Source organism: Serinus canaria, chromosome 25, assembly GCF_022539315.1.
Source record: "Serinus canaria isolate serCan28SL12 chromosome 25, serCan2020, whole genome shotgun sequence".
Taxonomy (NCBI): Eukaryota; Metazoa; Chordata; class Aves; order Passeriformes; family Fringillidae; genus Serinus; species Serinus canaria.
The window spans coordinates 14,664,857-14,677,356 of record NC_066338.1 but is presented as its reverse complement, the minus strand read 5'-3'; the positions used below and the strand labels follow the sequence as shown (position 1 = coordinate 14,677,356).

General features: G+C 67.9%; 1 protein-coding gene across 1 annotated transcript in view; it reads right to left on the bottom strand.

The window, feature by feature from the left end:
- Positions 1-4,117: 4,117 nt before the first annotated feature.
- The window catches only part of PLEC (plectin), a 74,987-nt gene continuing 66,604 nt past the window's right edge, over positions 4,118-12,500 (bottom strand). The window contains 12 exon segments of the mRNA XM_050984870.1: positions 4,118-4,183; positions 4,312-4,432; positions 4,509-4,693; positions 4,849-4,966; positions 6,501-6,575; positions 6,658-6,812; positions 6,892-7,054; positions 7,471-7,637; positions 7,711-7,825; positions 9,029-9,217; positions 11,522-11,665; positions 11,986-12,342. Coding sequence (XP_050840827.1) covers positions 4,137-4,183; positions 4,312-4,432; positions 4,509-4,693; positions 4,849-4,966; positions 6,501-6,575; positions 6,658-6,812; positions 6,892-7,054; positions 7,471-7,637; positions 7,711-7,825; positions 9,029-9,217; positions 11,522-11,665; positions 11,986-12,342 — 1,836 coding nt within the window. The 3' untranslated portion in view covers positions 4,118-4,136.

The window sequence follows — 12,500 nt, the reverse complement described above, 5'->3', positions numbered from 1 at the left end:
GCTGCCCTGGCAGTGTGATCCCTCAAACTCAGCCCCAACCCCGGAGAGCCACAGGGGCTCTCCCAGCACATCCCCCCTCCCCACCCCTCTCCCTGAGCACGCTGAATTTCCAAGTGGGTGAGGTTCCCGTGTGCCCGTGTGGGTGTGCCATCTGTTGTACCACTGCCAGCCTCGTTGGCAGGGCACAGCAGCTCGTGTCTCCTGCCCGGGGCTGCACCGCAGCGAGAACACAAAGCAGTTTGGTGTGGGCCCCGCCACGCCGTGCCTGCTGCCCGCGCTTCCCAAGCCAGCGCCGCTGCCTGGGGCTCGGGATGCGCCTGGCACAGCCGTGCTGCCGGTGCTGCCGGTGGTGCCAGGCACGTTGCCCCAGCTGGGAGTGGTGGGTGAGATTTCCATGGGCACAGGAATGTGGGTGAGATTTCCATGGGCAAAGGAATGTGCAACGCAACTCGCGCTGGCGGCTCCAGCCCGGGATGTGTTGGCAGATGTGGCACCGAGAGCCCTGGGCTCAGCCCTGCTCTTGGGTGGCTGTGGCAACAGCTCCTGACCTGTGCCAAGGGCTGCTCCGTGCCCAGCACAGGTACAATGCCAGTCCTGGACACTTTGGCTCCGTGCTTATTCAGAAAGGAAATCATGGAGAGAGGGTTTTAGGGTGAAAGAGTGCAAAAACAGAGCTGGAAGCCATGAGGACATGGCCAGGTGACCAAGGGGATTGGGAGGGGACAGTCAGGCAGTGCTGGCTGGGGATCAAAGACAGCAGCCACAGCCCTCGTGTGCGGGGTCTGGGACTCCCCCAAGGTGCCAGGTGAGGGTCCTGGTGCTGCAATGCCTGAGGACAGACCCCATGCTCACCTCTTGGAGTGGGGACACAAACCAGAGCCTCCAGAAACCCATCCCATCCCGACAGGCAGCAGGGCACATCCCATCAGGGACAGGGACACACACAGCTGCCAGGACCCTGCTGGACATGGACACGCAGGTGATGGATGCACAGCTGCCAGGACCCTGCTGGACATGGACACGCAGGTGATGGATGCACAGCTGCCAGGACCGTGCTGGACAGGGACACTCAGGTGATGGATGCACAGCTGCCAGGACTGTGCTCGATCGGGACACTCAGGTGATGGATGCACAGCTGCCAGGACCCTGCTGGACATGGACACGCAGGTGATGGATGCACAGCTGCCAGGACCCTGCTGGACATGGACACGCAGGTGATGGATGCACAGCTGCCAGGACCCTGCTGGACATGGACACACAGGTGATGGATGCACAGCTGCCAGGACCGTGCTGGACAGGGACACTCAGGTGGTGGATGCACAGCTGCCAGGACTGTGCTGGACAGGGACACTCAGGTGATGGATGCACAGCTGCCAGGACCGTGCTGGACAGGGACACTCAGGTGATGGATGCACATCTGCCAGGACTGTGCTGGATGAGGACACTCAGGTGATGGATGCACAGCTGACAGGACCGTGCTGAACATGGACATGCAGGTGATGGATGCACAGCTGCCAGGACCCTGCTGGACAGGGACAGGCAGGTGATGGATGCACAGCTGCCAGGACCGTGCTGGACATGGACACTCAGGTGGTGGATGCACAGCTGCCAGGACTGTGCTGGACAGGGACACTCAGGTGATGGATGCGCAGCTGCCAGGACCGTGCTGGACAGGGACAGGCAGGTGATGGATGCACAGCTGCCAGGACCCTGCTGGACAGGGACACTCAGGTGATGGATGCACAGCTGCCAGGACCGTGCTGGCCAGGGTCATGCAGGTGATTGATGCACAGCTGCCAGGACCGTGCTGAACATGGACACAGAGGTGATGGATGCACAGCTGCCAGGACCGTACTGGACATGGACACACAGGTGATGGATGCACAGCTGCCAGGACCGTGCTGGACAGGGACACTCAGGTGATGGATGCACAGCTGCCAGGACTGTGTTGGATGTGGACACGCAGGTGATGGATGCACAGCTGCCAGGACCGTGCTGGACAGGGACACTCAGGTGATGGATGCACAGCTGCCAGGACCCTGCTGGACAGGGACACTCAGGTGATGGATGCACAGCTGCCAGGACCGTGCTGGCCAGGGCACACAGGTGTTGCATGCACAGCTGCCAGGACCGTGCTGGACAGGGACACTCAGGTGTTGCATGCACAGCTGCCAGGACCGTGCTGGACAGGGCACACCCGGTGCCCTCAAGGCTGCGGGGTGCCCAGAAAGCTGCCAGCACGCCGGGACAGGGACCTGGCCTCGCCCTGCGCTGCCCACGGTGGGCGCTGGTGCCAGCAGGAATGCCAGCAGGAATGCCAGCAATGCCTTCCTCGGAAAGGAGGGGACGCGGCGCTGGCACCGCCGCAGCGCCCGGGGCTTGGCAGCCGCGGCTCCGGTGCCACCGGCTGGGGCACACCCGGCCCTGCCCGGCCACCGGGTGCCACCGCGGGGGTGTGCGCCTGCTGTGGTGTGGGGATATTGCCTGCCCTGAGAGCACAGGGAGGGGTGGACAGACTGACGGACTGTAGTGCCTGTCTAGACAGACAGACAGACTGACGGACTGCAACTCCTAGTCCAGACAGGCAGACTGACAGACTGCAGCCCCTTGTCCTGGTCAGATGGACAGACTGACGGACTGCAGCCCCTTGTCCTGGTCAGATGGACAGACTGATGGACTGCAGCTTCTTGTCCAGACACACAGACAGACTGACGGACTGCAGCCTCTTGTCCTGAGCACACAGACAGGCTGACAGACTGCAGTCCCTTGTGCTGAGCAGACAGACTGACAGACTGACTGCAGCTCCTTGTCCTTAACACACAGACAGACTGACAGACTGCAGCCCCTTTTCCTGAACACACAGACAGACTGATGGACTGCAACCCCCTTGTCCAGACAGACAGACTGATGGACTGCAGCCCCTTGTCCAGACAGACAGACTGACGGACTGCAGTCCCTTTTGCTGAGCACACAGACAGACTGACGTACTGCAGCCCCTTGTCCAGACAGACAGACTGATGGACCGCAGCCCCATGTCCAGACAGACAGACTGACAGACTGCAGCCCCTTGTGCTGAGCAGATGGACAGATGGACTGCAGCCCTTGTCCAGACCCACAGACAGACTGATGGACTGCAGGCCCTTGTCCAGACAGGCAGACTGACAGACTGCAGCCCCTTGTCCTGAGCACACAGACAGACTGACGGACTGCAGCCCCTTGTCCTGAACACACAGACAGACTGACGGACTGCAGCCTCCCGCCTCAAGCAGACAGACAGACCGACAGACCCCTCCTTGGGCAGAGGGGCAAGCAGGCCGAGGGATGGCGCGGAGCCCGTTCCCGCGCAGACTGACGGGCGGACGGACGGACGGACAGACAGACAGACGGGGCGCTGGTAGAAAAAGGAACCTCACTACAGTTTATTGTGGCGGCGGGCGGGCCCGGCCGGGGTTACATTCAGCTCTACTGCTCTCCGGTTAGCGGGGTGGCGCGGGCATGCGGCATTGGGGCGGGGGTCCCGCTGCCCCCGGTGCCGCCGCTGGGACCGGAGCGCAGCCCCGCGGCGGCGCGGGACCCCCGGGGCAGGGGGCGGCCGGAGCAGGGGGCCCGTGCGCGCACACCGAAGGCCGAGGGGTGAGGGTTAGCACCAGAAACGGGGCTCGGCATCCGCCCGGGGGTCCCGGTGCCCGGCTACCGAGCCCGGCCGCCTCCCGCCGGGGCGTGGGAGGCACGATGGGGACCCCCGTGAGCAAGGCCCAGTGCCGGGGGTGCCGCAGCCACCCCGAGCTGGCAGCACGGGAGAAGGGCAGGGGGTGCCCGGCTGGTCCCGCAGCCCCGGGCGCTCGGAGCGGGGCACCGGGGCTCAGACCCGCCCCGTGCTGCCCGCTGGAGCCGCGGGGCGGGAGACCGGAGCCCGGGGGCTCGCTGGGTGTCGGGAGATACTTGCATATCCTCTGGAACGGGCCCCGGCGGCGGGATCGGTGACGGCCGTACAGCTCAGCCCCGCTCGGGGGGCCGCAGCGCCGGGCCGGAGACCCGCGGGGGGCGCGGCCGCGGCTTCGCCGCCCTCCAGCTCCGTGGAGGAGGGTCCTGAGTGGGGCCGGCCGAGGGTGCTGGGCGCAGGGCGGGCGCGGGGGTCAGCGGCAGGGGCTGCAGCGCTCCGGAGGGGACCCTTCGGGCGGCTCTGCGAGGGCACGGACGGGCTGGAGCACGGAGCTCTCCCGCCCCCGGCTCCGGGGACAGCCCCGCCGCTCTGCGGCACAGCGCGCACCGAGCCCGGCTCCCCGTGCCCCCCAGCCCCACGGCGCTCACCTGGGGGGGCCACAGCCAGGCTCTCCTCGGCCGCGGTGAACTGCAGCTCGGCTCCGTCGGGCAATCCCGAGCCCCGGGAGCGCGGACAGCGGTCCCCGGAGCGCGTCCTCCGCAGCACCGACTGGGGAGGGTGAGGGTGAGGGTCAGAGCCCGCGGCGGGTGGGTTGGGGGGGCTCGGGACTTCAGGGGGCCCGTACCTTCCTGGCCAGGGGGCTGCTGGGGGCCGAGGCGCTGCTGTAGAGGCTGAGGCTGGAGTTGGAGCGGCTCGGGGACAGCACTTTGGAGGAGGAGGCCGACTGGTTCCCGGCACACCTGGCCGCGGCTCCGAAGACGTCGGAGGACAGGTACTTCTCGTTGATCTTCAGGTTGGTCCTTCCCTTCACTGGGGACAACGGAGGAGGCGAGTGATGGCGTGCCAGCAGTGCGAGACCCCGGGGAGTGCTGTGCCCCCCACGGCCCCCACTGCCCCGCAGGCACCGCGCCAGGCACGGAGGGACCCCGCTGCAAGAATGCCCGGTGTGGGACCCCCACACCCACCTCTGCAGGGGTCGTTCTTCACCAGGAACTCGTCCAGGGCGATCCAGCCGCCGCCCACCCGCACCATGAGGGTGCTGCGCAGGATCCGCACCATCCGCAGCTGCTGGGACTCCCCGAACTGCGGGGACAGGGACGCTGGGGCAAGCTGGGGACTTGGGCAGGGCTGGCCGTGGGCAAGGGGCGACAGAGCAGGCGGCAGCACCCAGACCTGCGCCTCCCTGCGGCCCCTCCGGCCCCACTGGCACTGCCCTCACACAGGGGCCAGGCTGCTCGGGGCATGGGGATGTGCCCCCTCACTGCCATGGCACATGGGCACTGCAAGACCCCCGCACAGGGCATGGGGATGTGCCCCCTCGCTGCCCCGGCACACGGGAACTGCAGGACCCCCTCACAGGGCACAGGGGTGTGCCCCCTCCCTGCGCTGGCACACGGGCACTGCAGGACACCTGTGCGGGGCATGAGGATGTGCCCCCTCGCTGCCCTGGCACACGGGCACTGCAGGACCCCTGCGTGGGGCACGGGGATGTGCCCCCTCGCTGCCCTGGCACACGGGCACTGCAGGACCCCCGCACGGGGCATGGGGATGTGCCCCCTTGCTGCCCTGGCACACGGGCACTGCAGGACCCCCACACGGGGCATGGGAATGTGCCCCCTCCCTGCCCTGGCACACGGGCACTGCAGAACCCCCACATGGAGCACAGGGATGTGCCCCCTCGCTGCCCTGGCACATGGGAACTGCAGGACCCCCTGCATGGGGCACGGGGATGTGCCCCCTCCCTGCCCTGGCTCACGGGCACTGCAGGACCCCTGTGCGGGGCATGAGGATGTGCCCCCTCGCTGCTCTGGCACACGGGCACTGCAGGACACCCGCACGGGGCATGGGGATGTGCCCCCTCCCTGCCCTGGCACACGGGCACTCCAGGACCCCCGCACGGGGCACGGGGATGTGCCCCCTCGCTGCCCTGGCACATGGGAACTGCAGGACCCCCTGCATGGGGCACGGGGATGTGCCCCCTCCCTGCCCTGGCTCACGGGCACTGCAGGACCCCTGTGCGGGGCACAGGGACGTGCCCCCTTGCTGCCCTGGCACACGGGCACTGCAGGACACCCGCACGGGGCATGGGGATGTGCCCCCTCCCTGCCCTGGCACACGGGCACTCCAGGACCCCCGCACGGGGCACGGGGATGTGCCCCCTCCCTGTCGCGGCACATGGGAACTGCAGGACACCCGCACGGGGCATGGGGATGTGCCCCCTCCCTGCCCTGGCACACGGGCACTCCAGGACCCCCGCACGGGGCACGGGGATGTGCCCCCTCCCTGTCGCGGCACATGGGAACTGCAGGACCCCTGTGCGGGGCACGGGGATGTGCCCCCTCGCTGCCCTGGCACACGGGCACTGCAAGACCCCTGTGTAGGGCATGGGGATGTGCCCGCTCTCTGCCCTGGCACACGGGCACTGCAGGACACCTGTGTAGGGCATGGGGATGTGCCCCCTTGCTGCCCTGGCACACAGGCACTGTAGGACCCCCGCATGGAGCACGGGAATGTGCCCCCTCGCTGCCCTGGCACAGGGGCACTGCAGGACCCCCGCACGGGGCACGGGGCTGGGCACAGGTGTCAGAGCAAGCCAGGAGCCCGGCTGGGCACTTACCCGGTACCTGTTGGCGCTGATCTGCTCCACCTGGAAGCGCTTGGCGCAGTTGCACTGGGCTACCTGCCGGTTCACCTGCGGGGCCACGCTCAGCTCAGCCCCGGGCGGGGCCCCCACCCTTCCAGCCGCCCCCCACCCTCGCTGACCCGCCCCAGACCTCGTCCTGGATCTGATCGGCGTCAGCGGAGCGGCGCAGCGGGTCCCGGTTGGGGTGCAGGGCGCTGACGAACTCGTAGTAGTCGATGAAGCCGTCGCCGTTCATGTCGAAGATGGTGGCCACGGCGTTCATCTCCAGGACGTTGGTGGGGAACTCTTGGGGGGGGGTACAGAGACCGTCAGCCCCACCCGTGCCAGCCCCTCAGCCTCCTCCAGCCCCCTCCCGGGCACGCACTGGAGGCGAGGACGCTCTCGATGAATTCCCGCTGGCTGATGCGCCCGTCCTGGTCCCGGTCGATGCCGCGGAACACATCCAGCACGCGGGACTTCATCTGGCTGATCCACTGCATGTAGCGCTTCCTCCAGACCCCGAAGTCGAAGTGCGCGAACTCCTCCAGCTGGGAGGGGCACAGAGGGGATGAAGAGGACAGCAGGACCCCCTCACGCCCCCCTCACACCCCCCCAGTTCACCACGCTGTGCCCGCGGTCAGCCTCAGCTCCACAGCCTGGCTGCTCCCAGCCCTGGCCCTGACAGGGCTGTAAGGGGTGGGAGGGAGGGGTCTCTGCCCAGGACCCCCCCCCCCGCGTGGTGCACGGGGCTCCAGCAGCCCCTCTGGGATGTCAAGGTGCACCCATGGGAGGGACAGGGACAGGCGAGGTAGGGACAGGGACAAGGGACAGACCCCTGCAGGGACAGGGTCTGGGGCTGCTGACCCCACCTGCATCTGACCTGGCCTGGGGGCACCCATGGGCAGGAGATGAGGGGAGCTACTCAGGACCCCCAGGGCAGGGGACCCCCGGGTGCCAGCCCTACCTCCCGCAGGCGCTGCAGGGCCGTCTCCAGCCGGTACTGCCGGTCCAGGGCCAGCAGCCAGAGCTGCTGCCAGCGGTGCAGGAGCTGGGCCATCAGGGGTGTCTGGGGCTCCAGCGCCCCGAGCGGCACTGCCGCCGTGCCCTGCGCCTTCCCGCCGCTGCGGCGACCTGCGGAGAGCGCGGTGAGGGGGCGGCCGGGGGGTCCGGGCCGTGGGAGGGGGGTGATGAAGGGGCTCCTTACGTGTGGCCAGTCGGCGGGTGGCCGGGGGGCCCAGATCCACCGCCAGCTTCCTCTTGCAGCTCTTGGTGACCTTCTCCACGTCAGGCTGCTTGCGGTTCAGCTCCTCCATGAACACCTGGGGAGGGGCACTGGCACTGAGCGTGGGCTGGCACAGCCCCCCCGTGCTCCAGAGCCCCCCAGCCCCCCGTGCTCCCCATCCCCCTGTGTTCCCCAGCCCCCCATATTCCACAGCCCCCCATACTCCAGAGCCCCCCAGTTCACTGGGCTCCACAGCCCCCATTTTCCAAAGCTCCCCATGCTCCACATCCCCCCGTGCTCCCCAGCCCCCCATATTCCACAGCCCCCCATGCTCCACAGCCCCCCGTGCTCCACAGCCTCCAATGCTCCCCAGCCCCCCATATTCCACAGCCCCCCATACTCCAGAGCCCCCCAGTTCACTGTGCTCCATAGCCCCCATTTTCCACAGACCCCCATGCTCCACAGCCCCCCATGCTCCACATCCCCCCATGCTCCCCAGCCCCCATATTCCACAGCCCCCCGTATTCCACAGCCCCCCGTATTCCACAGCCCCCCATGCTCCCCAGCCCCCCATATTCCACAGCTCCCCATATTCCACAGCCCCCCATGCTCCACAGCCCCCCGTATTCCACAACCCCCCTGTGCCCAAGCAGCACCACCCACGAGCCCCGTGCCCCCCAAAGCCCTTGGTCAGGCCAGCTGCTGGCCCAGGGCTGGTCGGGGCGTGTCAGGGGGGTCCCGCTGTCCTCATGGCCAGTCAGGGTGTGTCAGAGGGGTCCCGCGGTCCCCATGGTCAGCTGGGGTGTGCCCAGGGGGTTCCGCGGTCCCCAAGGCAAGGTGGGGTGGGACAGGGGGGTCCTGCTGTCCCCAAGGCCAGCTGGGGTGTGTCTGGGGGGTGCCACAGTCCCCATGGCCAGCCAGGGTGTGCCAGGGGGGTCCCATGGTCACCAAGGCCAGCCGGGGTGTGCCCAGGGGGGGTCCCGCTGTCCCCATGGCCAGCTGGGGTGTGTCAGGGAGGTCCTCCTGTCCCCAAGGCCAGCCGGGGTGTGTCAGAGGGGTCCCATGGTCCCCGTGGCCAGCTGGAGTGTGTCAGGGGGATGCCACAGTCCCCATAGCCAGCAGGGGTGTGTCGGTGGGTGCCATAGTCACCATGGTTAGTCAGAGTGTGTCAGGGGGGTCCCGTGGTCACCAAGGCCAGCCAGGGTGTGCCCAGGGGGGGTCCCGCTGTCCCCGTGGCCAGCTGGGGTGTGTCAGGGTGGTCCCTGTGTCCTCGTGGCCAGCCGGGCTCGGGGTCCCTCACCGCGTGCTGGGCGCTGAGCTCCTCCAGCTGCTCGGCCTCCTCGGGCAGCGGCTCCTGGTCCCGCAGCCCCAGCGCCTCCTCGGCCGCCGTGATCCAGTCCAGCAGCTGCTCCGTGTCCTCCCGCTCGGCCGCCAGCGCCGCCGCCTGCGCCCGCAGCCGCTCGCCCTGCTGCTGTGCCCAGCTCAGCACCTGCGGGGCAGCCGGGGCCGGTGGGGCTTGGGGGACACGGGGATGGCACCCCACTGCACACCCCACGGTCCCCCAGCTGGGACGTGGGACTGGGCAGGGAGATGGGGACACGGGGATGGCACCCCACTGCACACCCCAAGGTCCTCCAGATGGGACGTGGGACTGGGACACTGGGCAGGGAGATGGGGACACGGGGATGGCACCCCACTGCACACCCCAAGGTCCTCCAGATGGGACGTGGGACTGGGACACTGAGCAGGGAGATGGGGACACGGGGATGGCACCCCATTGTGCACCCCAAGGTCCCCCAGCTGGGACGTGGGACTGGGACACTGGGCAGGGAGATGGGGACACGGGGATGGCACCCCACTGCGCAACCCAAGGTCCCCTGGCTGGGACGTGGGACTGGGACACTGGGCAGGGAGATGGGGACAGGGATGGCACCCCACTGCACACCCCAAGGTTCCCCAGATGGGACGTGGGACTGGGACACTGGGCAGGGAGATGGGGACACGGGGATGGCACCCCACTGCACACCCCAAGGTCCCCCAGATGGGACGTGGGACTGGGACACTGGGCAGGGAGATGGGGACACGGGGATGGCACCCCACTGCGCACCCCAAGGTCCCCCGGCCTGGTATATAGGGCAGGGACACGGGGCAGGGACACAGACATGGGGCAGGGACACGGGGCAGGGACACAGGGCAGGGACACGGGGCAGGGATATGGGGCAGGGACACCGGGGAGGGACATGGGGCAGGGACACGGGGCAGGGACACCGGGCAGGGATATGGGATCAGGGACATGGGGCAGGGATATGGGGCAGGGATATGGGGGCAGGGATATGGAATCAGGGACATGGGGCAGGGATATGGGGCAGGGATATGGGGGCAGGGACATGGGACAGGGATATGGGGCTGGGACACCGGGCAGGGATATGGGGCAGGGACACCGGGCAGGGACACAAGACATGGACACGGGGCAGGGATATGGGGCAGGGACACTGGGGAGGGACATGGGGCAGGGACACAGGGCAGGGACACAGGGCAGGGACACGGGGCAGGGACATGGGACAGGGACATGGGGCAGGGACACTGGGCTGGGACATGGGGGCAGGGATATGGGGCTGGGACACCGGGCAGGGATATGGGGCAGGGACACTGGGCTGGGACACAAGGCAGGGACACGGGCAGGGACATGGGGCAGGGACACGGGCAGGGACATGGGGCAAGGACACTGGGCAGGAACACGGGGCAGGGACACGGGACAGGACACGGGGTCAGGGACAGGGACAGGGACATGGGGTCAGGGACACGGGGCAGGCGGACACCAGGCAGTGACACGGCACGGGATACTGGGGAGGGACATGGGGCAGGGATATGGGGCAGGGATACTGAGCAGGGATATGGGGCAGGGACACCGGGCAGGGATATGGACAGGGACACTGGGCAGGGAGACAAGACAGGGACACGGGGCAGGGATATGGGGCTGGGACACCGGGCAGGGATATGGGGCAGGGACACAGATATGGGGCAGGGATATGGGGCAGGGATATGGGGCTGGGACACGGGGCAGGGATATGGGGCAGGGACACTGGGCTGGGACACAAGGCAGGGACACGGGCAGGGACATGGGGCAGGGATACTGAGCAGGGACACCGGGCAGCACCAGGCTCCTGCTGGGCAGCTGGGGCAGGGCTGGGGGTGCTGCCCCCACGTGCCGAGGGTCCCCAGGTCTGTGCTGCGTGGCCATGCCAGCTGCCCTAGCATTTTGGGGTGCGTGGGGTGAGGGGGCAGCCCCAGGGCAGATCCAGAGCGGATCCTGCAGCTCTCTGCTCAGCAAGGGCTTTGTGTGGGATCGGCTGAACTGGCCAGACCAGTCCCAGGAGTGCCAGGAGCCTCTCACCTGCAAATCCAGAGCAACTCAGGGAGCCTCTGGGCCACTGTGGGAGCCTGGTCTGGGGTGAGAGTCCCAGGACACTGATCCCACCTTTCCCTGCCTCAGCGTGGTGGCCACCATTGCGCAGGAATGAGCCACCACCCTCCAAGGGGGCTGTGGAGGCCCCTGGTGACCCCGTGAGGCCACAGGGTGGGGGACCATGGGGTGACACTGGCAAGGCCAAGACCCTCTGGGGCCAAGAACCCCCAGATCCTGCAATGCTCTGGCTGGGGGGGGCTGCACCTGGCAGTCCCTGGTGGTGGGAGAGGTGTGGGGCAGTGGGACAGGTATGGGGCCGCTCTTTCCCCAGGTGAGGGTGCCACTCTGCCTCCCCGGCTAGGGATGGGGACGGGGCACCTGTCTCACCTCCTGGAAGCGGCTCTTGGTGACCGTGACCCAGGATTTGATGGTGATGACGGAGTCGGGGTGGCAGGTGGTGAGGATCTCCTCCCCCAGCGAGGTGATGCACTCCAGCTCCAGCTGCTGGCACTGCAAGGACTGCATCAGCTCCTGGGGGAACAGGGACACGGCACTGTCAGGTCTCAGCCCTCCAGACTCCACCACACCCCCCTGCAGCACCGGGATTGGGGGGTTAGGGTGGGGCTGCCCAAATCTCCCCCCCTCAGGACATTTGGGGTGCCAAACCCCGCGTGCTTGGTGTGGTGGCACTCAGCATCCCAAATCTCTCAGTGGTGGCACCCAACATCCCCCATCTTGCTGTGGGGATGCCACAGCCCAGCTGGGGCTGGCTGACCCCGGTGATGGAGGTCCTGGGGCAAAGCTGGAGCCAGCCTGGGGGCTGCTGGGGGTCGGTGGGGGCTGGCACCCACCTGCAGCTGGGCCTGGCACTCCTGCACAGCCGCCTCCTCCTCGGGGAACACTCCGTACTTGAGGGTCTTCTCCGACTCGGTCAGGCGCCCCAGGAAGGAGTGCACCAGGCTGTGGAACTCCTCCGCCTGCCAGCACAGTGGGCACCTGCTCAGCACCCACCCCTGAGCCCCCTGAGCCCCCTGAGCCCTGCTGGGTGGAGAAGCCCCTGGCACAGGCACTGGCTGCACGCTGTGCCAAGGGAGAGCTGCTGCCAGCCCCGCTCCAACCCCACAGTGGGATCGAGGGGAGACCCCACAGCCGGCTCTACACCGGGACACAATTTCCTCCCTGTGCCACCCAGCCACCCGCCCCGGGCACTCTGCACGCACTCACACCTGTAACAGGCAGCAGCCAGCCTGGCACCTGGCCATGGCACCTTGCGACAGAACCTCACAGCCCCACGCAGCGCCACACCCCGAGCCCAGGCACCCCACAGTGAACCCCAAAAGGCACAGCCCCGACACCACCCGGCAGC